This window comes from Homarus americanus, unplaced genomic scaffold, assembly GCF_018991925.1.
Source record: "Homarus americanus isolate GMGI-L3 unplaced genomic scaffold, GMGI_Hamer_2.0 scaffold56333, whole genome shotgun sequence".
Taxonomy (NCBI): Eukaryota; Metazoa; Arthropoda; class Malacostraca; order Decapoda; family Nephropidae; genus Homarus; species Homarus americanus.
In genome coordinates this window covers 10,397,116-10,424,194 of record NW_024734940.1, presented here as the reverse complement: position 1 = coordinate 10,424,194, position 27,079 = coordinate 10,397,116, and the positions used below count along the sequence as shown (strand labels likewise).

At 36.4% G+C, this 27,079-nt stretch overlaps 1 protein-coding gene across 4 annotated transcripts in view; it reads left to right on the top strand.

Annotated features, from left to right (window-relative positions):
* The window catches only part of LOC121870632 (neuroblast differentiation-associated protein AHNAK-like), a 97,334-nt gene that overhangs the window by 58,418 nt on the left and 11,837 nt on the right, over positions 1-27,079 (top strand). The window contains exons 4-22 of one of the 4 annotated variants that reach the window (XM_042372491.1): positions 7,777-7,909; positions 8,338-8,464; positions 9,897-10,119; positions 10,354-10,561; positions 11,150-11,284; positions 11,622-11,840; positions 12,829-13,073; positions 13,987-14,019; positions 16,061-16,204; positions 16,427-16,495; positions 17,533-17,857; positions 17,963-18,086; positions 18,301-18,566; positions 19,296-19,445; positions 20,169-20,368; positions 23,582-23,782; positions 23,948-24,020; positions 26,017-26,197; positions 26,636-26,787. In XM_042372491.1, coding sequence (XP_042228425.1) covers positions 7,777-7,909; positions 8,338-8,464; positions 9,897-10,119; positions 10,354-10,561; positions 11,150-11,284; positions 11,622-11,840; positions 12,829-13,073; positions 13,987-14,019; positions 16,061-16,204; positions 16,427-16,495; positions 17,533-17,857; positions 17,963-18,086; positions 18,301-18,566; positions 19,296-19,445; positions 20,169-20,368; positions 23,582-23,782; positions 23,948-24,020; positions 26,017-26,197; positions 26,636-26,787 — 3,208 coding nt within the window. Of the gene's footprint in view, positions 1-7,776; positions 7,910-8,337; positions 8,465-9,896; positions 10,120-10,353; positions 10,562-11,149; positions 11,285-11,621; positions 11,841-12,828; positions 13,074-13,986; positions 14,020-16,060; positions 16,205-16,426; positions 16,496-17,532; positions 17,858-17,962; positions 18,087-18,300; positions 18,567-19,295; positions 19,446-20,168; positions 20,369-23,581; positions 23,783-23,947; positions 24,021-25,558; positions 25,622-26,016; positions 26,198-26,635; positions 26,788-27,079 lie in introns of those variants that run through there. The other 3 variants (XM_042372492.1, XR_006089738.1, XR_006089737.1) reach the window with 3 other exon arrangements.

Genomic DNA, 27,079 nt, shown 5'->3' with positions numbered 1-27,079 from the left:
TGTCTGGCTTCAGAGACAAGATGTGACAACCTGAGTCGAGGGTACCAAGGGCAAGTAGTGAGGATAGAGAGTCAGTGATGATGAGACTGTCAGTAACAGTGGTTTCAATATTTAATAAATGGCAACTAAGTTTGTAGTGGATGCCCAGAATAATTTATGGTAGCAGAAAACAATGTTTCACTCTTAGAAATAGCTCTGTAAACAGTATCAACACAGTTTGTACACGCAGTTAGTCACAAGGCTACTTTTTTTTTTTTACTGGACTAACAGATTTTCTCTAGGCAATTCTTTTGACTATCAAACCATTTCATAACATCTTAACTTAGATAGCACATGGTTCGCCACCTCTTTTCCTTCATTGATAATATTTATTTTACCATATTGATCATATAACCTACAAATGTCTGCACCAAGTTACCGAAATGGCAGGAAGACTGTGGACTCCCTTAGAATGGCGAGATCGATATTACTGTGAGCTGAAACAGTCGATATTCAACGAAAGACTAAGACATTACTGACTGACCACATACAGCATATCAGTTGTTTAAGCAGCCACGGCGACGCGTCCTCTCGAGTGTATGAAATTACTTAAAAAGAAACCCGTAATATTAAAATAAATTATAAGCATCCGTCACAGTTTTTTATAATATCCATGATGAAAGAGCAAAGTCCTAGTTTTACAATATTTAACCTTACTGATTGTCAACAATATTGATCAATCGGAGGGTTAACACTAGTAACTTCAAGATTACCACCCGTGTCATACATTTTGCTAAATTAATTCCGCTAGTTTAGGTACAACCTAATAATTTTGAAAACAAAGAGATGTAATGAAAAGTTTAGACATCATGAGTTCTGGCCATAGAAGATATAATTTGTTTTATTTTCTAAATCTGGTAGGAATGTACAGTCAGTATATTACGACCGTAAGAAGTCAGGCGTTGTGGTGCCACCTGGGGTAAAGGCCTCCACGTTGTTACCACAATACTGTATGCAGGAGTGTACAGTTGTGCCAGGGAAGGCTGCGTTTAATCAGCTAACAGATTATGTGTTTTTCAAGTGCGATTTAATGCAGCCATTAACCTGTTCTTGGTCACCCATTTTTTTTTTAGTCTGCCTCTTTTATACACAAACCTACACAAACTTTACTCACTAGTCTCTGAATATTTCAAAACAGTGTTTTGACTGAAATAATAATGACATGATGCCATTAAAAATTGTTTTTGCTTATAGAGCCACACACCTGGCACAGTTAATAAAACAATTTTACGGCTAACAAATTAACAAGATAAAGAACACGTTCATTCTGTTACCTCAAAAATGTATACTTATAGGCCATCCTTAATCTTTAATAGCTGCAAAGTAATCATAGTACCAGTGTTTTAAAATGAGTTATTTGCGGTTGATGGTACACTAGTTAGAAACGAGATATGCATACCCATGTACACAGTGCTCTCTTAGAGTCGTGGAATATTAATAGTGGAAATGACATCACTATGTACGCCAATTCCTTGCCAAGAACGGCGTGGCACATCGTGGGTACTATCAGACTATAAGGCTCAATTCAGACTAAAGGGACTGTCACGGTCCAGTCAAGGGACGATCTCGCTCCCGTCACTGGCCGTCTCGTGTCCCTCAGTTGTAGCCAGACCATTGTTGTGGGAAGATATTTATTAAAAAAACTAACCTTCTTTATCCAACTGACTGCCCATTTCCTCCCAGCTTCTTCGTTTTGCCACGTTATCACTAGATCGTGGAGAACTCAAGTCATACGACTCCGCCTTGGTTTTCACTAATTCAATTAACAATTCATCTGAAAAGAAGTGATGAAATCGTTTATGTAATAATAATTTGTAAAGGCTATATTTTGTTTGATATGTTTGATATGCATTAAATGCAAGTCATTATTATTTTCTTTAAATAAACCTACCGTCCCATAATCCCACTTGCGTGATATCCTCTTCTTTGGATCCATGTTTCACAACACCGAACCAAAGAATTTTGCTTCCCATGCGGATTTTAGAAGTCATATATCCCAAGTTCCAAACCAAGGGAAGATCATCAGTGTACCCGCATAGTCCAGTATCTCACACATACAGAAGTTACGGAAGATTACCATTACTATAATGGAGCGAGTGTATTTTATTTATATACTATATGCAATGAGAATGGTGTCAGATTATAAAAAAAATATAAGTAGTCGCATATAGTTATACTGTACATCAATGAACTTTACTAAGTTTCGTAAACCAGTATTCAATAAATAATAAACTGAACTATACTATATATCTCCAGGCAATATTTGAGAACTTCGCAACACGAGTGCTTGGATGAGCACTTTACTAAAAAAGTATTTATTAAACATTCGTGTATGATATTAGAGCCTGTCAACTGTCAAGACTCAGAAGCACTTGGTAACGGTGTGACTAGGCAAGGGTCAGTGTACCCCGTATGCTTCAGTGTGTCTTAGTAAATTAATGCTTCATTGATGAAATTTTGACATTTTAATTTGGACCTGACCTTTTACCACAGGGAGTCACTTGCCACATTATGTCACCACATGCTTATCTTGATGTAATTCCGGTAAGACCGATGGGTGCTAACGCCCCTTAGTGTCTCAAGGTCTTACACGTGGTTTACCCTTCCTGGGGCTTATTTAATTACTTAATAACATATGCTACATAACATTGTATACCTACTTATATTTTTGTACAGGTATTCGAATACCATTCTTATTAATAATTGTGTTTTAGCTGAACTGAGCCCAAAAAATAGATATATTACTTACTGCTGTACGAATAATTATGTGTATACAATCACATTGAATATCATTTTAATGAACTTAAAATATTGCCCTGTGAAGGCAAATTGTAGTCCTTACTTTGTTAGAGTAAAATGGTGGTTAAAATCCGTATAGGAAACCTCATTCATGTTGCGACTCCACAAGCAGAACTGTTGGCAACTATCTTAAGCTGCCAGTACCCATGATGCCTTGGTGCTCCTTTTGGCTCGCAATGTCATCTCTAGCATAAGTGTCTTACAGCAAGCACGCGACGGTGTAACTTCGATGGCTAACTCAGATTTTTTTATTACCGAAGCAGAAGGTAGTACACACGCTAACGTTGATTCGGTGCCGATAAAAAAAGTCTTATACAGTACATATTTGGAGAAACCAATTAATTTACTTATCAGCTTATAACACATTAAAATTAGGCAAAATCACTTTTTAAAAGGACAACATTTTCTCAAGAAGTTAAATCCCTTTTTTCATTTTAAATTTAGATTATATATTTGGATTTATGTGGTAATATTGTGGTGATAAAGTGAGTATTGTTAGTGTGAGATGATGGGCACGGTGAGGGTAGTAACTATCCCACACTGGGCAAAGGTGACTTTGAACATCGCCTTCACCCGGCAACCGAACACAACGCCACAATTATCCATATCATATCGTTCTCTCCCGTTGACCATTGGACAAACGTCCTTATAATTATGTTATTTTCTTGTGTGAGTTTTCTCTTATTCATTGCTTAGTATTTAAAATCATCACATTATATTTGTAAAGTTTCCGTAATACCTCAGAAAATGCGGAAACATTATGGGAAAGTCGAACTTTATGTTTGAGCGATACTTGCCAAGTTCTTGAAGTCGCATACTAGTCTGACTAGCTGGTGGAGCTTGACGCCAGGCGCCCTTCCTCTGAAAGTCTGAAGGCAGTTGGGTCGGGAGTTGACCACCATGGCACACGGGTAGTTGGGGATGTCGCCCAAATTATCTATAGCTATCGCGTGTTAAATTAGTGGATCATTGGAATACATACTGTCGACATAATGAATATTTTGGAAGTGTTATGGGTATGGTTGACGGCATTCTTAAGGTAAGTGTATTGTATATTGTGCCAAACATGTTAATGAACAAATATGATATCTTCGAATTGGAAGAAAATTCCACGATTTAATTTTTTGGGTCATAACTGTGTTAAGCAAGTTTGATATGATCCTACGTTTTGACTTGATTTTAACTTCGTAGCATACTGTAAAATGAGGACTTGTTTTCTTTTAACTAGACGTTTAAACGTAGCACCTCTGGTCATTGACACTGGTGTTAGGATATGATTTTGGGGATTTTGTAAATCAGTGGCTTGTGTTTTGGCGTTGAAAGGGCTGGTGTGGAACAAAATTCGACTTAATCACGGAAAACATTTCTTATCACTTGATTAGGCACAACCAGCTCATCTCACTTGATTAAACACCAGAGCTAATTTAAGATAAGATAACTCAACCTAACCCCTTCCCCTCCCCCGAGTAGTGTTTGGGTGTTTAATAGGCAGACGATATAAACATGGGGTGTCTGATATGTAGGTGATTCAATTTTTCAACTAATGAAATGCATTTGTACAGTATCCAATGTCAACAAATCCTCAGTTGTAGCCCCAGCACGGTCGATTTTTCTTACCATGACCAGTAAATGCATGTAATTATGATAATTTTGTCAACCATATTTTAGCTGCCGGTTTATATATATATATATATATATATATATATATATATATATATATATATATATATATATATATATATATATATATATATATATATATATATATATATATATATATATTGCAGTACCTGACTACGCTTGATTTATCACGTAAAGATAAGAGGAGGAAGCTTGACGTCATAGCGTCCGAGATAATAGTGGGCGTGCAGTCATTGGGAGACAGGTTTGTTCAGAAAGTGCTATAATAAATGTATAGAGGATGACATTGAAATAATTTGTGTAATATAAAGACAACCGCCATTTCAGTAAATATAATAAACTTTTGCATACCATATATGAACTTATTTGTTTGGGAGAAGAGTTTCCCGGGAGTCGAGTCAAGGTCGGGGTGGGCAGGGTGCAAGGAGTGTTGTGACTTGGCATAATGAACGCTCGTGGAGTTAATGGTAACATATATATATATATATATATATATATATATATATATATATATTACCGGGGGATCCAGGGGTCAGAACCCCCCTTCCTCCTAGTTAGGAGGTAATTTAAGGTCATTTGCGACGGAAATGTCATAGAAGAAAAGTGTCTTAAAATTGTCTAAATTATCGGAAAAAAAAACACATTGCTCAACTTCTAGGGCATATTCAGTATATTGTCCGAAATTGCAGTTTACCATATATTCAAGCTATGGACCGGCGGCTGTCACTTGTCAGTACTATCAGTATTTTGAGGCTTTTTGGTGTAACCCATGGTCAGCATAGTTGAACTGTTGGAGAACTTTTGGGGGGATATGTCTTGGCACAAGTTTAGATCATATTTATATAAAATAAATATTGAATATGCCAGTTTAACATGAAATCCAATACTAAAAATGACACATGAGCAAGGTTGTATTCCGATACCCTGCTTGGGCAGGTAATGAGTCGAGCAGTATTTTTATTTATTTTTTTTTATAGCAAAGTCATCAGAAGACATGCTACCAGTCAAACTTAAGGCAACAAGATAATTTTGTTTTGTTGCCATTTGGACACTTTTCTCTCTCAAAGTGTGACAAACTTGAGGACACAACCCAAACTGAGGGACAACAGAACCTCACTTAACATCCACCAAATTTTGGTGTGGGTAGTATACCAGTACATCCAGATTGTCAGGTACAATCATACAAGCAAATATTGTATTGACACTTTGGGATCAATCCGAACCAGGGTCATACCTGGAGCTGGTGGACGCCCGCCACACAAGGGGTCACAGGTTAAGGTTGAAGATGCCACAAGTCCAGAAAACTGTGAGGGCAAACTTTTTTGGAGTGAGAGTTGTGAACTCTTGGAACAATTTGCCAGAGAGTGTTGTGAAGGCACTGAGTGTGATCTGCTTCAAAACCAGACTTGACCAGCACTGGAGCAGGTTCAGATACATTCAGGAGCCATTGCATGCCCGCTACTTGCCAACACTGTGTAACAGAGACGTGACCGACTGCCCAAGCGGCTAATGAGCTGATCAGTGGCGAAGAGGATAAAAGTAAAAAAGTAAGGTAACAAGGTCAAACAAGATCAGGCCAGTGGAATTGAGTGGGCTGGCCATTATGAAGCACAACTGACAAAGAAACTCAAGTGATTCTGAACTTGTGCCAGCGTTTGTCGAATCTCTTCTTCAATGAGCTCACACTTGGAGCCGTCACAAAATTGGCTGATGGCACATCATTCAGGGTCCTTAGTTCCTTGATGAAGTCAACATGTTTCATGTGATCAAAGCAAGTTTATTTGTCTCAACGTCCACATACAGTATTTTCATAACCTAGCAATTACCAATACATTGATATTTGATGTTACAGAAGGCAGATGTGGTAAGGGTGGTAGGTCAAGGTCATAGTCCGTTAACTTATTGTACCATGAGTGTGATACTACCAAATATCACAGGCTTGCTCTGGGTACCCTAGGGAGTCTTTTGGATCTTATGAAGATAAGGACCCCTCCTTTTTACAAACGTTAATGCTAAATGGGGGTTAGGTTAGGTTAGCATTAGGGTGTTTCATTAGGGTAAATAAATGGGGGTTCTTAATTTTCATGATCCATAATTTTTTGGGCAAAGTTATTACAGTATATCGAGTTTTTGTTTATATTTTATTGTTTCACCACTTATTAGTTTACTAGTTCTTTGTTTCTTGCTATAACTTTATCATCCAGTTTACTAGTTCTTTGTTTCTTGCTATAACTTTATCATCCATTGTTAGTACAGGAGGAAACTGGAGTACAGTAAGTCCTCGCTTAACGTCGTGGTTCCGTTCTTGAAAACCGCGATGTTAACGGAAATAACGTGAACAGAATAAATTGTTCCCATAAGAAATAGATAAAATACGGGATTTATGTTCCCAGCCTCCCTTTGCCCCATAAAATACATTATGTATCAATAAATTCAATGGAATTTTTAAAGAAAAAAGTATACTGTATATTATACATCCAAAAAGATGATTAAACTAAATCATTTTGTATTGTACTCACTGATGGGTGGAGGTGGAGTGAGTGTGTGGTGGGTGGGAGAGGAGGAGGGCTTGCTGAACAAATACCAGTGCTGTCACTTACTTCACGTATAATTTAGAAATGCTGTACTGTTATGTACTGAACTGTATTAGTGACTTGGCTCATTTTGCTGTTACTGTATAGTACTGTACCTGTAAAATTAATATCTCTGTTAGCTGGAATCCTTCTTAACCGGAACTCCCCGATAACTGGAGATTAAATTTTCTCGGCGTTTTCCGGAAAATTACAGATACAGTATTGGGTTTAGGAATGATTTTCCAAGGGCTGCATTTTTTGGGAAAATTCTGAGAACATTTTCCTGGTACCATCTGGTGCCTGGAAAATTCCTGGGTGGGGGATTTTTTCCTGGCTTGAGAAATGACGTAATGTGCAATTTCCTGAAGTTCTGGTAAAATTTTTTCGTTACCTGGAAAATTCTGGGGATGGGGGATTTTTTTTCCCGGCTTTGAAAGAGTCATCTCATTACCCGGAAGTCTCTCATTCCTGGAAGTGCTCTGCACCAATTGTTGTATCAGTTGTTATTTTTATTTTTGGTTCTTGCAGACTTAATTACCTGTATAGTACTGTAAAATATACAGTATGTAAAAATATACTGCCTCTACTGTTTAATTTCCTAAAGTAAAATGCCCACTGATCTCCATCTAACAGTACAGTACAGTATTAAGAAACTCAGCCAGACAACAGACCATGTTCTTTATTTTGCAAAGGCTGTTACTAACCAATTATTTCTCATCCACAGGAAGCTGACCAACTTCTTCAAGATGGGTGTTCAGGATGGAGCAGGAGTGGTGACTCAGGAGCCCCAGGCCCAAATGTACAACTCTGCTCCTATGACCAGCTCCATCAGCACCGTTACTGACTCTGATGCCAAGGTACCAACACCTCTGTACTATCATGTGTAATTGCTAGGCGACACTCTCTCCCCGCATATTGTAGTTTCGTTGTCAGTGTGAGCTGTAATCTTTCTTCTACTGTATTCATCAATCATTTTTAGGGGTAACTAAGATTATTTTAAGCGCCTCCCTGCATATAGAATTGTAGGTTTCATGTTTGTTGTCAGAGTGAATATGCAGGGAGAGAGTGTTACATGAATACCTTTATATGTGACACATTTGATAAATTTAACAAATGTATCTACCCTGTAATAATGTTGTTTGATAGTACTGTATGTTTGTAGTACTACTGTAAATGGGTGTTAACACTACTGTGTGTTTTTGCAGAACACTTAGATGGTTGGAAAAATTATATATTTCTGAAAGTGGCATTAGATATTTTCAATATTTAATGAATTTACTTGCAGGGAACCAGCATGACCAAGGTGGGTACAGGAGCAGGGAATGGCTTTACCCAGCTACAGCCACAAGTCCGAGTGCTCACCCTCAACCATGGAGACCATCTTGATTCGTCACTATTTCGTTTGCAGAAGGGTAAATGATTTGATTATAGTTTTACTTGTATAGTACTGTATAGCTTCCCATACAGTATATTGAATGGCCAAGTTTCAGAAGAATTGAAACTCACAAGATTTAGAATGTACAATCCAATCGGTACTGGAATAGTTTTTTGTAGCACGTACTGTGCAGTATCGATTTTGTTATTTGCTTGGGTAATAATGAAAACTTCCTTTCAGTCCTGTTGTAGAAATCATATACAGTATCCTGTATTATTTTTGTATAGTCAACTATTTGCAAGGCCATATTGCAGAGTACAGTACAGTTTTTCGAATTAAAGATTTTTATTTAAGTAATGTATATACAGTAGAGTACTCATTGTTGTGCATAATTTGCAATGGATATCAGTAAATGGTCTATTGTATGGCACATTAGAGGATATCGTTCATTATTTGAGTTTTTTTGTTTGGCAAACTTTTCAGCTAGTTATTAAGTTAGCATTGATATTGTAAGTTATTGGGTCTTTTCATGTCAAACTTTTATTTTCTGAAAAACATTGAAAAAAGAAGAAGATAATTTTGCAAGGATAGTTGACTTGCACGTAATACTAATGAAGAAATAATGGCACCATAAATCATTGATGCAAATTGCTATTAGAAAGGGGAGAGGTACTCTTGAATATCAAAATGATGGATTTTTAGTACTGTATTGTACTGTATTGTACTTATACATTTATAGTACAGTACTGTATTTAATTGTAAATGGGTTAAGTTTACATCTTGGGAAAGTGAATGCGGTTGAATGCAGTACCGGTCATGGTGCTTTCTTCTTTGTACAGGTATAGTGTACTGTATCCATAATGTTCCTAATAGGCAATCATGCCTATGGGACTCGCTTTCACTTTCATTGTATTTAATATGTATTAATATATGTACTGTACAGGCTCTGCAGACGTTTTATTGTTGATAAGCAGAAAGGAGTGCAGTGTTTAAGTGGATACAGCTTTCATCATCTATTTCAAGGGTCACTGGTTTGATCCCAGGGCACAAGCTCACACAGCTGTAAATAGGAACATAACTTAACAAATTAGGAAGTACAATACTGTACAGTACTGTACTCTAAAGGTACTTGAGTGCTGTGCTGGCCATACTTATTCTTTGCATACCAAAGGCTGTGTATACAGTATGCTATATCTACTCTACCCCCTAAGATATAAGACCAATACCTGTACCTGTATTGGTAGATATACAGAAGCATGAAGTTTTTATTTATCCAGGGAACTAGCAATTCATGATACAAGGAGTACAAGAGTTACAGTAATTCAACCCTGTTTGACACACTAGACTTAATGGCTCCTTTTTTGTCATATTTTATGAAAATAAATGTACAGTACTCAACTGTGGAGTACAATTTTTCCAAATTTGTGCATCCTATACTAAAATATCATTCTTTAAATTGTCTTCATTAGGATGGGTCTTCCAACTTCGGCCAGGACCATCACTGCAGGGGAGGAGTGTAAGTGTCTTTACCAACCACCCAGATGATTTAGAGGAAGGTTTTTCTCGCACTCGTTATAGACGCCTGCAGTGGAAGAGTGACTCACGCAATAAGGGTGATGATACAGCTTTGTATGTAGAAGTTATTATTATGATGGCTGGATCATTCCATTACTACTTCACCTATGAAGATGGGTAAGCTCTTCTGCTTTTCATGAAAGTATTGTTACTATAAATTTAGATATTTTCAGTTTATTATAATTTGTTACATGATCTACAAAGTATTTTAATGGATAATAAAAAGCCTGTGCTTACAGCAGAGTGAACCTATCTGTACAGTACTTTTGAAGAGAGAAAATCACTATCTATAATTAAGATAGACAAAGGCACTATTTGAATTATATATATTTTTGTAATGTTGCTCCACAGTGAAGATCGTGAGAAGGCTCAAGGTTCAGGCTTTTTCCTTGTGGATCCAACATTACTAGTTGGCCTTAGCAATGATGTATTGAATCAAGATTGTATCCAGTGTCAAACAGTATTGTCAAAATGCCTGGGACCTATACCAGATTGGGAAGAGCGCCTGCAAGTATCTTTTGAAACTGGCTACAACATGATACACTTCACACCAATTCAGGTATGCAATAAAGGATGCATTGTGTTTTATTCTTAATTAGTATAAATGTGGGAAATACAATACCCTGTACTGAACTTTATTTGTATTATTATATACGGTACAGTATATTTTTTAATAGTCAGACGATATTCTTTTATGTTGACTATTACTGTAAACTATATTAAAAATGGTTCAAGTTGCTAACAGTTGTTAAGGTCAAGAGTATAATTTGAAAATTATTTGTTGAGTACAGATACCTACAAAAGTTTAACCAGTGACTGAATGTGAAGTATGTAAGCTGTGTGAAATTACAGTACAGTATTGTACTGTTGTAGGCATGAAGAGCTATACAGTAATACACTACAGTAGTAAACTAATTTATGAATATATCTAAAAAATTTCTTCCACCCCTCCTTCCCCTATTGAAGGAGGTAGTGGATATAAAAGTGGCTTCTGTCATTTTGTGTGTGCATTTTTCCACTTCTTATTTGGGTTTCATTTCCAGAGGATAACTCCAAAATTATGTTAATAACGTATTGCAATGTACAGCTTAGCACAGTATTACACACACACATGTTTACTCTCCATATTCATTTTACTCATTTGCAGGAACTTGGTGACTCCAATTCATCATACTCCGTCAAGGACCAGCATAGACTCAATACTGAGTTCCACACTCCTGACCATCAATACTCTTTTGCGGATGTTGAAACCCTTGTAAGAAAGATGAAGGAAGAGTGGAAGGTATGTTCACTTTATAATAATTAGTTTATATTGAGGAAGAGGAATTAAATTTCTTTGGGATTTTCATATTTATAAAATGAAAATATTGTTTTTGTACTGGGCATTTAGGGAAATGTTTTTGTTTTTTATAATATTTTAAAATAGTGTTCATGGGAATTATTTTTGTAGCTTGTATAATTTTTCAACATTTCCATTAGTTGGATGCACTACACTCCAAGGGGAAATTTTAGCTTTTCGATACAGTGGTACCTTTATCTTCAGTACATGTTGCAGGAAATTCTGAGATAAAGAAATACCGTGTATTGAATTCTTATTTATTGTATTTCTAATTTTTCAGATGTTGTCCCTCACTGACATAGTACTAAACCACACAGCAAATGAAACCCCGTGGCTTGAAGAACACCCTGAGGCTACTTATAACTGTACCAATTCGCCACATCTCCGTCCTGCATACCTCCTAGATCGTGTTCTCCATCACATGACTCTTGAAGTGATCGAAGGGAAATGGGAACATCAAGGAATTCCAGTAGCCATCAGAGAAGAGAAACATATTGAAGTGAGCATGTTTTAAGGATAAGGGTGCATAGCATACCTGTCAATGTTGTCTCCCAGAATCCAGTGATCTACAGTATAGTACTATGTGCCTTATCTTTGACAACTCATATATTCATTCCCATACTTTACCTTTCCCTCCTCCCACTCACTTCCTGCTTCTATTGCTTTCATTTCATCCCTTCTACATTCAATCCTGTCTCTAAGCTTTCTTTCAACGTATCATAAAATCTTTTGTCCATTTGCTCTCTTCTGCCACATCCAGATCTCTGAACCCTTGACATCAATTAAATTTTCCAATTTGTTCTTTTACATTTTGCTCGTTTTTCTCACCTGTGCATTCAGGGCGTTACAAACCTGCTTTCTAACACAGAAATTCACATATTTGCCCTTTCTGTTTATTAGTGTTGGCACCTTGATTACCATTTCGTAGAGATATCTTAGTACTGCAGCCCTTTTTGTCACCACCAAAGATACTACTGTACTAAGCTACTGTATATTAATTTTGAAGCATTGTCTAACTTTTTCCAATACAAATAGGTTTCATTCACTTGACTTTCTCAATCACATGTGTATTGTTTTTGTTATTTTTGGCCATGACTTTGAACTTTGAGCCCTCACACTTTTCTTTTTCTATATATTGTACAATAGTCTACTGTAGTTCTCCTTCTCTCAGTAACAGCTTCATCCATGTAAAACAATATTCTTTTACTTTCTTATTTATTAATATTTACAAACATTAAAACCCAATGTCGTCCATATGCAGTACCTTCATCTTTAAAACTATCATGCAATTGTGGAGAAATAACACAAGATTTTCTCACCCAAATTTAATTTTTACTACATGCAATATTTTAAACTATAGGAATGAAAATAGCTTGAAAATCATTATACAGCACATAAGATAAAATCTCTCTTTTTGTGCTTGTGTGATGTATTTACTGTGTTGTGACAATAATGTGAATAATCTGATGTATCTGTTATCATTACAGGCCATAAAGAATGCACTCCACAGCCACTTCCTACCTCAAGTAAAGCTTCACGAGTTTTATACTTTGGACATAGAGAAGATTATTCAAGATTTCCGTCGCAGGATCTCTGGACCAGTCCCCACCACTAAGAAATATGCAGATGGGATTTCAAAGGAATCATTGGTGATCATCCAGGACCCTCAGTATGGAAGAAAGACTTGCACAGTTGATATGAACCTTGCAGTTAGACTCTACAATATGCCCAGGTACTTTAATCTAGAAAAAATTTATAGATGAATTTTTATATTTAAAAGACTTTCATACTGTTCAATGTGACCCTGCACTGTACTGTACTTCTTTTTAGTAAAGCTTTGTACATAATTTAGAACAGAGATTAGGGAAAACTTTATATTATTTATCTTGCCTGATACCATATAAATGGGATTAGCCCACATTCTTATGACCGATTTTTTTATACAGTGAACCCTCACTTTACGCGGTCAATTGAACCCACGGCGGCCCTCATAAAGTGAGAAACGCGTAAAGTGAACAACATAACATATGGGATTACTTGAAATAGAGACCGGGCCGACCCCCAAACTCCACTTTTTCAGACACAATACCTACGTTGTAGTAAAAAAACTTCTTAATTTTATGATGGTATGCACACACAATTAATAATTAAGAGAAATATCAATAATATTAGGTTTTTTAACACTTACATTAGTAGAAAAGATGGCTGGGCACACGGGGATGGGGGGGTTGGTTCCGAGGCAGAGGGCAGATTATTGGCCCTCACCTGTATCACTTGTATCAATTGTATCACTATCTACCACAGAGGCTTGCAGGGCCTCTTTGTCAAACCCCTCAAAGTCCATATAAGTCCATGTCCTCACTATCATTATCACTATCACTGACTTGAGCCGGCTGTGGTGGGTGGCGGGTGAAGAACTCGGTAATGTTTTGATGACTGGGCGACCTTGTGCGCACCCTGCTCGCACCACTCTCCGCGTAAAAGGGTACACACACCACGGAAAGTGAGCATTCCGTGTTCGGCAGGGTACCGCGTAAACGTGGAAACGCGTAAAGTGGGACCGCGTAAAGCGAGGGTTGACTGTATATATTTTTTTGCGGTTTGCTATTGTGAATTTTTGGTAACTCTCTCTTGTATTTTCCTAGTGAGTCGATTGTGAAGACCCCCCAGGGTAGTGGGTAAGTTTCAACTAAGATTCAGAGAATTGGCTTGAAGTGCTTTCTATGCTTATAGGAAATGGGCAGCAATACCCTTTGTGATTGGTGTTTTGTTTCATAACCTGCACTTATTGTTCCCTAAAAATATTAACCTGGGTTTTCTTGGTTTTATTTTTGTATTCAGAGGAGTGTCAACATGAAATTTTTACATGATAATTTATTTGTGCTCCTTTACATTAAACCTGCTCACCTGTATATAAAATCAAATCATGATCTGGAGAGCTCATAGTTCTTGGCTGTATATTTTATTGCTTGTTTCAAATAGAACATCTAACCTGTGTTGATAATACTCTACTAAGGTTGTGGAATAATGGTGTCAGTACTACCAATCCCTTTTTGTATTAGTAAAAGAATTTGCAGTGACCTTTTAACAGTAAGCACAATATGTGTGATATTATAAAGAAAAGCTACATGGGACATTAATAAGAATGAAATTAAAAGGGCATTTTGAAATGTGAAATAATTATGAAAGAAACAACATAATGCTGCACCAAGAGAGAGAAACACCATGGTACAGTGAAGATATGGAAAGAGAGCTGATGGAGAGAGAGAGTACGGTATAGAAGAGCAAGGTGGTTGATTCTGTAAATAATGGAGTAGTGAAATTTAAGAAAGAATATTATAAATCTCTTTTAACTGATAGACAAAAGTGAAGATAATATCAGAAAGGGGAAGAATATAAATCTCAAGAGAAAGTAAAATAGGTTTTGTAGGTGAACTAAAGATAGGAGGTTTGTGAAGAGTGAAAGCATATTAAGTATGGATGACAGTTTGCTTGTGAGATTGGAAATACTGTACAGGGTAGTTTAAGAAAAAGGTAAGAGAGAAATGTTTCGAATGATAATGAAAAGAGTGAAGTACGGGTAAGAATTTATACGTAGGGACTTGGGACTTGGAATAAAGCAATGTTGCATTGTATCAATGTACTTTATACATTGAAATGAAAGACTTGACTGAGTGGAAGTAAGAGATCCAGTAACACATTAAAAAAAGAGTTAGGAAGTGCAGATGGTGAACTTGGCATGAAAGTCGAGAATACTGTAGCTGTGAATTTGTTAAGCAGGAATGGGGGAAGTGGATTCAAGGTACTGTAAATTGGGTATATCCTGGTTAATAAGAGGAAAATCACTACTGAGAATTAAACCTTGGTATCATTCGAGGGTTTAAAGTAGAATTTTGATTGATTTTTTGAATTGTTGAAGGAGTGTTGGTTACTTTCTTTAGTGATGGATGTGCAGAATAGTTTATGTGAGAAATGTAAGAAATTTGAGATGTGGAGGAGATTGTGTGGGAGAAGGTAAAGCTGCATCATATGGATTTGAAGAAAATAACCATGAAAATCAAGAGAGTTTAATTGCTGAAAACAGTGATTGCTCAGGTAGTGTTATGATAAAGTAAAACTTGGTACAGGGTATGACTGATTAATCTTGTGTGAATTATGATGCACCCTAAAAGTTGGTAAGAGAAAAATGTATTTATGAAAATTATGTGGATATATAAAAAACTAGAATGTGTACCATATTCATTTAGTGTATGAATATAAAGGAGAAGTAGCAGCAGTATTTTTCTTGATAAATCAACTTAAGGTGCTGAAATAGGTATATGTGTTAAGTGTTTAGGCACTGTACAATACTCAAAACCCAAATGATTTACAATGGTATAGAGTACTCATCTTTACTTATAAATTAATGGAGTTATACATTCTAAGGATTCATAAACTAATCTCTATTTTTATTACTTCAGTAACATTTACACAGGGCTTTGGTATCTTTTTTCATCATGTAAATGGATATGAGAATAAGTTGATAGCTTATATTGTTTTTGTTGTACTATTGGTGAAAATTATACTTAAATTGAGTGGGAAATTACATTTAGTTGATTAATATTACTTTATATGTTTGATCAGATTTGGACAGAAGTCATACCTGCACCTTTAACATAACTATAATGTTTATTTAGGATTGAGGTGATGTAATCTATCATAGAATTTTTTTATTTGTAGACCTGAAGCCAAAGATGAGGAAGAACGTATAATGCGTTGTTGTGCAGAACTACGTCAACATCTTGAGACACTGAATGACCAGCGCACAAGCGAAATCCAGGCACACCTCATCCAGGCTGTTGAGTGTAGTCTGGGCACCATTCGGTAAGGCCAATGTTGGATTAAAAAATATTTTAGTCTACCAGAGAAATTATTCCCAAACACTTGAGGAAGACTATTCATTTTATTAATGTGGCTTTATGTTAATGAAATGGCAATGATGTAGTTCTTAAAGACCATATATAGGGTTGTCAAAAATAATATGGATGTTTTATGTTTTAGTGATGGGTAATTGATGAACTTATAGAAACATTATGCACATTCCAGATACCAGCGACTACAACCTGATGGGCCAATGGTTGCTGAAGTGTCTGAAGAAAATCCATTAGTTCCTCCGTGAGTTTCTGATTATGATTTGCTTTATGTCGGCATCAGTCTGCTTACTTTTATCAATTTGATAATACTGTACTGTCTAACTTTACTTTATCCTCTACACCACTGATCGGCTTATTAGCCACTTAGTCTAACAAGTTAGTTGGCCTCAGTCATGTCCAGGGGAAACAAATCAACCCGGAGATTAGTCAGTTCTTCCCTTTTTCTATAATGTGTCATTACAGAGTGGGTCATTTAGGATATGAGGACTGTTAGACCTGGTGTCCTAATTAGACCCAGTTTTATTGGAAAAGGAAGATTGTCTCCCAAATTTCAGGATACCAATAAGTTTGGGGTCCATTAGGAAATGGGTCCAGTAAATCACCCTGAACTTATTATACTGAACAGTGAGGTTAAGACTAACTCTTTCTTATTCCATTGATATTGGGTCATATTAAGTCATGGGGCAGATGGATCTAAGTCCTGATTAACACCAGACTTAATGTCACATCAAGATTAGGGTAAACTCTTCATTTCCCATTTAAATTAGATCTTATTAAGACTTTGGCCCTAATGTTCAAATGGACCACAAAGTTACTGGTACCTTGTAGTCAGGCATAAGACTTCATTGTTTGATAAAATTGGGTCATCAGTACTTGGGATCCAGTGCACCCCGAGCGTAATAGACCCAAGCTTATTTTATTATTAATATATCATTTCACCACATATCAGCTTACTAGCTGTTCAGGCAGTTGGTCTGTTCTTTGTTATGAACTTAATTAATCAGTGTTATCATAATGTGTTGTTTTCCACAGTGCCACCATAAGAAAAAAATTCATACCAAATGGGCAAACCATATACATGCACAGAGACACGTCAGTTGATGCATGGCTGTGAGAGAGAGAGAGAGAGAGAGAGAGAGAGAGTTAACTTTTAAGTCCTATTAGTGTAATACTTTGCCTGTCTCACTCTATCTCTCCTTGCCTCTCTTTTCTTTCTGCTTCTCTCTCTTCTCTGTCTGTCTCTCCCTCTTTTGTTAATCTGCATAATTTTATTTTCAGATACTTCACTCACCATGGCAAGGACATGACCCTGGAGGAAGAAGAGGCCTTAATGTTTGGCCCAAATGCTTGCTTTTTGATGGCCCACAATGGTTGGGTCATGGGGGATGATCCATTAAAGAATTTTGCAAGAAAAGATTCGTATGTTTACTTGAGGAGAGAACTGGTTGCTTGGGGTGACAGTGTTAAGCTAAGATATGGGGAGCAGTCTGAAGATTGTCCATATCTGTGGGACTACATGAAACGCTACTGTGAATACACGGCACAGATTTTCCATGGTATTCGTTTGGACAACTGCCACTCTACACCAATACATGTTGCTGAGGTAAGCTTCTTTTGCTCACATGAGATTGCATCACTGTGATTAATTAATGCGTTTGACACCGTTTTTATAAATTAAGTTATTAATTTTTTCTTTCTCTTTGTACAGTATATGTTAGATGCAGCAAGAAAAGTTCGACCTGATTTGTATGTCATTGCAGAACTGTTTACTAATTCTGATCTGACAGACAATGTTTTCATCAATCGCTTGGGAATCAATTCTTTAATCAGAGGTATGGCTAATTCTTTTGTCCTGTATTTAGAACAGTATATTGTTTAATTTATTTGCAAGTTGTAGGATTAGCAGTACAAAATTTAAATTTGACTAAGAAATTGATTAAGTGTAAATAAAAATTAAATTTTTATTAAATATTTGGTTGTAATTATAAATTAAAATTAACTTAAAACACAATATATGATAGTACTGTACATTTTATGTTTGAACAGAGGCCATGTCAGCCCCCAACTCACATGAAGAGGGGCGCCTTGTTTATCGTTATGGAGGGGAGCCTGTTGGTGCTTTCCTGCTGCCACCAGTTCGGCCTTTGGTACCTTCCATTGCTCATGCGATGTTCTTGGATCTGACACATGACAACCGCAGTCCAGCAGAGGTGCGCACAGCTTGGGATATGTTGCCATCTACTGCTCTAGTCAATATGGCCTGCTGTGCTTCAGGATCTAATAGGGGTTATGATGAACTTGTTCCACATCATGTAAGTATTTTTTATTGTGAAGATAATGTTAGTATCATTGTGAAGGTAGTTTTTGTATGATTGTGAAGTTTATATGAAGCTCACAATTATCCTTGAAAGTAGAGTACAGTACTGTACTGTATGCAGTATAGTTTCCTTTACTTTATGGACTTTCAGTTTAGTATTTCCTTATTTAAAGTACTGTGAGCTCTGCTGTATTTTCAATAATACTTGAAGGAATTATCAGCATAATACAGTATATCTTATTACAGTATTGCACTTGCTTTGAGAGGTTAAAGGATTTTATTTTTATATATTATTTTTGTCTTAAATTCTGTTGAAGATGTTTTGGTCAAGTCAGTTTGAGAGACATGCAAGTGTAATTTACTCAATATAGTGACTCAGTTTTGTTCAATTTTACTATGATATGATATGACCATCCACTCAAGCCTTTGGTGCTCTACCATTATTCCCAGCTTTTGGATGGATTTGTGTGCAAGCACTTCTTTATCACACTATTCAAATCCTTTGCATTTTCCCAAATACTCAACATAATATTGGAGCCTCAGTATATCCCTCTGTATCTGCTTTCTGCTACTTCCTAGCCATATCATAATTGTTATTCACTATCTTAGAGGACTCTTGTAACTTTGTACTGTACCGGGTATTCATTTAGCATATGTACTAAAAGTTCAGATTCCCTACTGTTTACATGTACTGTACTGTACATGTCCTTTTTTTCCCCCCCAGATTCACGTGGTTGATGAGATGCGTGTGTATACAGCCTGGAATGATATAAACCCAGGCAGGGGAGAGGTGAACCTAAAGAGTGGTATCATTCAGTGCAAAAAGTTATTGAACAAACTTCATTTTGAAATGGGAGCTAATGGATATAATCAGGTAGGAAACTGCTTTCAAGACTAATGTTAACATTGAATGTATTTTTTTTTTTTTGCTGTATGCTGTGAACCATCCAGTGAAGCATGCATGTTTGAAAATTTTAACCAAAGGAAGAGGAAATAAGAACAAAAATGAATAGAATTATTGTATTCTCAGGTGAGATAGGTGTTGATACAGTTTGTTGAAAATCATTACGGTAGTTTAATGAGGTACTGTACTGTTTACTTGTTGTAATGCTAAATTTGTGATCTGCCAATTTCACTACATTTCTTTTGTGTACTAATCATGTGTTTATATTTGACACTTGTACATATGCTAGGACCTCTGTAATTTGTAGCGAAGCCAAAATTTCACTTTCTCTAACAAGTGTTTGCCCTTTAGAGTTCAAGTTTGTAATGTTATGTAGAACTGGAAGTTAGGCAAGTGGGGTTGTACTACTGTGGCAAAAAGGTTCAATCAGATAAATCAACTTAATATTTTAGCTTTGTATTGCGAAACTTATACTATAGGGTTATAGACTCAACACGCTAGAGGCATTTTAGGTGTAAATCTGTATAAAAAGAATCCCATGTGTTGTAAGATGACTAGCCTTCTTACTATTCCATTACTATTTTCAGCCATCGCTAGTTCTTATATGTGTTACAGTAGATAATTGAATGTTGCAATGTTTAGTGCCAATATTTAATTAAATCCTAATTATCATATAACTTTTCTCTCAAACAGGTGTTTGTGGATCAGGTAACCGAGAATGTTGTGACTGTAACTCGCCATAACCCAGTGACACACCAGAGTGTTGTACTGGTTGCATATACATCTTTCCTCCCTCCATCACAAATAAAGGACTCTTACATCCGCCCTCTGAAGGTACAGGGTCGTCTAGAAGAAATTATCTTTGAGATGCAAGTCAAAGGAAAAAGGGCAGGGTAAGTTTTGTTTGATAATTTTTATTGAGAAATTAATTTTCTCTGGGTCTTGACAAAGGAACATCAATAAAATTACACTGTGGCCAACTCAGTAAATCATGCCTTAGAGCAGTGGTTCCCTTTTTTTTCTCCCACATGATGCCCCCTTTTGAGTTTCACCAAACCCTCATGCCACACTCCCATTTTTCAAAATCAGTTTAATCAACTTTTAAGCAATTTTACACATTGTACTGACATTTGTATTACTTTCAAGATCAACTAACTCATAATTATTTTATCCATTTATATCGTGCATATGAGAAAGATTGAAATATACTGTACGCTTGCATCCAGAATCCATATTGCACACTATTATATGTATATAGGAATTAATGTACTGTATATGATGGTTAATTACCCCTGTATTCGCTTTTTATAATTTACAGTATTTATAACTTACACTTTATTAAATACAGTGGCCCCTCGGTTAACGAACTCAATCCGTTCCAGAAGGTCGTTCGTTAACCGAAACCATTGTTTCAATGGGTTTTTGGGTAATTGGTTCCAGCTCACCGAAAATTTCCTAACTTCAACAAAAATGGCGGAAAAATTTACTTACTTTGAGGTGTGTATGTAGAAGGCTCCTGGATGATGATGATGATGTGCATTTGAAGTGGGAGGTGGAGGAGGAGAAGGGAGAAGAGAAGGAAGTGGAGGTGGAGGAGAAGCATTTTACTGCTTCTTGGAAGGTGAGTCACCTTCCATGAAAATGTCAGGAACCTCTGGACTGACAGATTCTCCACCATGAACATCCTCTCTCCTTCTTGAAGTGGAAGGCTGAGGGCTAGCATCTTGTTCCCTCTGCCTTTTACTGAAGAAAGTGTCAATTGTGGTCTGTGGGGCATCTGTCCTCCTCACCATTAACTTATGTTTAAAGAAGGAGACCACTGAGTCCTCAACATGACACAAAGCTAGTTCAGTTTTTTCCACTTCTGGGTGCTTTGAAGCCAGTTCCCTGAACTTCTCCCAGTGGTAAATCACATCTTTCAACTGTGTAGCTGACATATGGTCATCACTTTCAATTTCCTCCTCACCACTGTCAGCCTCTACCCGTAACATCTCATCCAGTTCCTTCAAGTCATTAAGAGTAAGTTCCTCCTCATGAGACATCACAAGCTCTTCCACATCCTTCTCCTCCACTTCAAGACCCAATGACTGACCAATGGACACAATCTCCTGGTCCAACTCTGTGTCATCCTCAAATCCCTCAAAATCATGGACTACTGATGGCCACAGTGCTTTCCATGAAGAATTGAGGGTTCTATTGGAGACTTCTTGCCATGATGACACAATCAATTTTACAGCCTCCAGGACGTTGAATTGTGTCTTCCAGAACTGTTTCAGTGTTAGTTCAGGATCAATGGAAGTTGCCTGATGACACCTCCTAAACATTTTCTTCATGTACAACTTCTTGAAGTTGCTGATCACATTCTGGTCCATTGGCTGTATGAGTGATGTAGTGTTTGGAGGCAAAAACAACACTTTCACAAAGTCAAATTTATACTCCAAATTTCTGGCAAGGTCAGGGTCATGACCAGGAGCATTATCCATGAGGAGAAGAGCCTTTAAAGGAAGTTTATTGGTGGTTAGGTAGCTCTTGACAGAGGGGCAAAACACATCAACAGCCCATTCATTAAAGAACTGTCTTGTCACCCATGCCTTACGGTTGGACTTCCAATAAACTCCAAGCATTGTTCTTACCACTTTCTGTTGCTTGAACACCCTGGGGTTTTCAGAGTGGTAGACAAGCATAGGCTTCAGTCGGAAATCCCCTGAAGCATTGGCACCAAGCAATAGAGTGAGACGGTCTTTCATGGGTTTATGCCCAGGTAAAGAGGCTTCATCCTTGGTGATGAATGTTCTTTTGGGCATCTTTTTCCAGAACAGCCCAGTTTCGTCAACATTGAAAACTTGCTGTGGAAGATAATTTTCTTCTTCCATCAGTTTTTTAAATTCAATTAAAAACTTTGCTGCCCCTTCTTTATCAGCACTAGCAGCTTCACCATGCCTAACAACACTTAAAATGTCACTTCTTTTCTTAAATTTTTCGAACCAGCCTTTGCTAGCCCGAAAATCTTCAAATTCTGTTCCTGAAGAACCAGGTTGATCTGTCTTTAAATGTTCATAAATCTCCCTGGCTCTTTCACAAATGAAATCACCAGAAACTGAATCACCTTTCATCTGTTTTTCCCTAATCCAGATGATAAGTAACCTCTCAGTTTCTACGATTAGGGATCTACTTTTAAACACTCTTGTAGATTTGTCTCTCACGTTCACTTCCTTAAATTTGTCTTTTTGTGCAAGAATTGTCGACACAGTTGATGCCGACATGCCATATTCTTTGCATAGCGCATTTGATTTAATACCTTGTTCGTGTTTTTTTATTATTTCCTGCTTCATTTGGATTGAAATCACTTTTCTTGATCTCTTAGGCCCCATGCTGGATTCAAACAATGGCAACACGTATTTTTCAAAGTTAAACTAGCTGTAAATAAAGAATATTTTCTTTAAAATAACACTGCACTGCACTATATATTGTCAATATGTAAAATAATTTTCAAAATGACCAATAATTTGCTTGGAAACACAGAAAAAAAGCGTTTAGTTGAAGAGAGTCTCAAGCAAGATGTTACCTCCAGTGAAAACAGAGAGAGACTGACGCCTGTTTGCTGTGTTAAGAGGCTGGATGCCGCGCATTAAACTAGTCACTTTACCTTCAATTATGTTCAATAATTGTTAAAATGACTAAAAAATTGAATATTAAACTTTTAAAATAATTGAATAGTATAAACTTCTTGATATTTACAAAAATAGTAAGGAATTTAAGCCCTAGAACCGATTAATGTATTGGCGGACTGATACTAAAGCTGGTTGCCCGGTCAGTGCAAGCGAAAACATGTTGAGGTCGGTTCGTAAGAAGTTCGTTAAGCGAAATTTTTTTCGTTAAACGAATTGAAGATCCTTATGGAAGGCAGTTCGTTAATCGAAATTACGTTAACGAGGTGTTCGTTAAGCGAGGGGTCACTGTACTGGTTATTACTCCCCACTCAAGAGGCAATTGCTGAATACATATGCAAAATAATTTCACTTGGTAAACATAAGCATACGGTATATAATTTATAAATGCCAAAGAGCTGTTACTGACCGGTAATTTTATTTTATTGCCTTTAACAGTGATGAAGAAAAAAATATTCCTGGGTTCTTCACAAATGATTCAGAGTACATCAATGGACTAACAGGATTTGAAGTTGAGGTGAAAGAGCATCTGTCACCAGGCCAGTCAACTATGGTTCAAATGACTTCTGGTGGTGATGCAGAAACTACAGAATGTGAATACACAGATCATTTCACACCTGGATCTGTCATTGCCTTCAGGTAGGAATGAAAAATCCAACTATACTATACAGTACAAGCTTATTTCATAAGAGTTTTAAATGTTGAGCTGTAATCTTATATGAGTTATAGTAGTCAACTTTTCATTAGTACAACTCATAGAATGCAATTTAATATTAAAATATTTTTTCACATTTGTATTTCCAGACTAAGCCTACTTCCTCGTGCTCAGACTGCTGTGAATAAGATCAGAGGATCACTGTCTGAGTTTGGTTACAAGGTAAAAGAAAAAAAAAGATATAGGCAAAATTTTTGCTGTAGATTAAGATATCCCAGTCAAGCATTCTTCAAAAGACTGTTATAGTATCTTGCTTTCCATTATTTTATTGCACCCACATTCACACTTGCATGCATGCATGCATATAAACATATACAATATTACAATACAGGTACACCACCGATTTTCCGGCACCATTGGTTCCAAAGCCTTGCCGGACCAACCAAGGTCAGGTAATAATTCAACAATACACCTCTGACCCACTAATTATACACCTCCTGTGTCTCTAAAGCACCATGGACTGCTAGAAACTTAGATTAAACAAATATTAAATGTAAATTAAATGTGAAAAAGCCAAAATTTTGAGCAACATAACTGTACACACTTTGTACTCAAATATATACTGTACTGTACCACACTAGATGAGAAATTTTATCTCTAAGTGATGTTTATACTCAAATTAATCGCTATCTTGCAAGGATTCCAGCAATGCAATTTATATTTTGTTTAGTCAAATCTGCTACATTTAATAAGATAAAAACTTTAAGCCTAAAACTAGCTTCACCCTGGCTGGGGGGGAAGTTAAGTGCCCCCTCATAATTTTGTCCAGACTAAAGGAGGTGTTGGACCATCAGTTCCTGGATAATCGGTGGTGTACCTGTATACTAATAAAAATTGTTACTGGTGTTCGAGGATGGCTGACCCTAAAGCCACCTAGGTGTGAATTTAAGTTGTAAAAGTTGTCACCAACACAGCATCACACCTTGAATTAATGAGCTATATGATCCAGTGTTAAGGATTAAGCCATGATGAACAGACCACTTGCCAACTGCACTGACTATTATCCCAGAATATGATCTGTCAGTCATTTAACATCCACGTTTCCAATTGTTGCTGGGTAGATGGTCATGCTGTATTGCATAAAGGAACTTTCCCATAGTTTCCACTTTCCCAGGGATCAAACCTGGAACCACTCTGATACAAGTGCAATATATTGACCATTTCATAAGTTGCATAAACAATTACAGTATAATATTTTTTCAAACTTTTAAAGCTGATTTTAACTGTTTGTGTATTCTTTCTGCATGACATTCAGTGAATATTTAATTTTGAACTATTTAAGTATTATTTCTGAGTGTTGAGGAAGTACAGTAATTAATAGTAAGAGTAGAGGGCAATTGGCTGCTTTAAATAAACATGGGGATATTTGAATTAAAAACACTGAGAATGAGTAACAAATATGGTTCTACATTATATGAAATAAGTATTTTAACGACATTAATGTATTGGCATTTAATGAATTCATATTTTAATTCTTTATCAACTTTTACTTCTTACTTTTAATTCGAAAATCAAAATATGACTTGATATTTACTGCTTCACCTAAGCAGAAGCTGTCGTGTTCCTCACGATAATTCAACCTAGGCTTGCACCTTTTGTGATGCAGTATGGTCATAAATTATTTTTGATATGGCTGATAAATTGCTCATAAATTGATCTCAAGCATTTTAAAATAGTTTCATCATTTCATGCTGAACAAGGATGCAACATATGTAAGTTTGGTGTCAGGCTATCTAATGCTTCATTGATAAATGCAGTCACTGATTGGTTAAGCTAATAATCCAGTACTGTATATTAATTTAATTTTACCTCAAATGTCACAGCTGGTCAGAGAGGATGACTGTAGCAGTCACATTAGTTTTAGATTTAGTTATTAGCTTTATTTAGAAAAAAAAGCTTGTGTTTTAATAGGATATACTGTAAGTCAAGTTATAAATGAAAAGGTGTAGGGTATGTGGACAAAATAGAAGTTTATAAGTATGAAGACAAGTGGGATAAGAATAATTTTAAAGAAAAGTGTAGAATTTAAGAATTTAGCCATTGGTTAAGTGGTTCATTAGTTAGTGACAAATTGCTATGTTTACTACAGCTATGATTTTATAATTAGACAGTAAGCCAATTCACTGACTTTTTTTTTTTTTTTTTTTTACATTTTCAGTCCCGAATCTCTGAGGTCACAACTCACAATGCTACATTGATGGATATTGTGAATAATCTGACTTTAGCGGACCTCAATCGTGTGCTGTATCGTTGCAATGAGGAAGAAAAGGATGAAGGCCGTGGTGGTGGGACATATGAAATCCCTAACTTTGGACCACTGATATATTGTGGCCTGCAAGGTGAGCCTGCTTCAGTTTCTTTCTGTATTCAAGCTATATACAGTATAGGGATGATCATGTATGAAATCATAATACAATTGTAATTAAATTACATCATTACTAATCTATCCAGATTTCATGAACCCTAACCTTGACTAATTTTGTATTGGATTTGTTCTTTTTATGGTAGGAAGTGACATGTTATATGAAAAATTAAAAAATTTACATACATCAACAAATTTCCAGGAAGTTATACCAAAAAATCAAAACTTTACCCCTACCAAGCAAAAGTGTTTGTCAGGTGAATTTTAAGGTTTAATTGGATGATATTTCCTGGAAAAAAGACACATACGGTATATAAATAAAAACAAATTAGTGAGTAATAGCCTGGTTAAACCAACTATTATTTTATGAAAATTAATAAGAAAGGCATCTAATTTTTGTATCTTGTAATTTCAGGAATAATTTCTGTGCTAAGCGAGATCCGTGTGCACAATGATCTGGGTCACCCACTATGTGGGAATTTACGTGATGGTGACTGGATGCCAGACTACATTGTAGTGCGTCTAAAGTTGGAACCCTCAACACAACGGCTAGCTGCATGGCTCGAGGTAAACAAGTCCTAGAAATTTGTGTTTTTATTATAAATTTTAACAATTCCATCAGTTAACTATGGTATGAAGGATAAATAAATAGGGGTGGATGAAGCTGATGGTAATGTATTGGAGGTTTACTGCCTCATCTAGAGTGTGAATACATCAGAACATCATTAGTACATTAGTGTACTTTACACATCTCCCTTTACTTCATAAAGTGTTGTCATTTATGTGCATGCCTTATTTTTGCTGAGTAAAGTGGATGGCTGTATCTTTTGTTGGTATTTATTTGAAATATGTATATTAT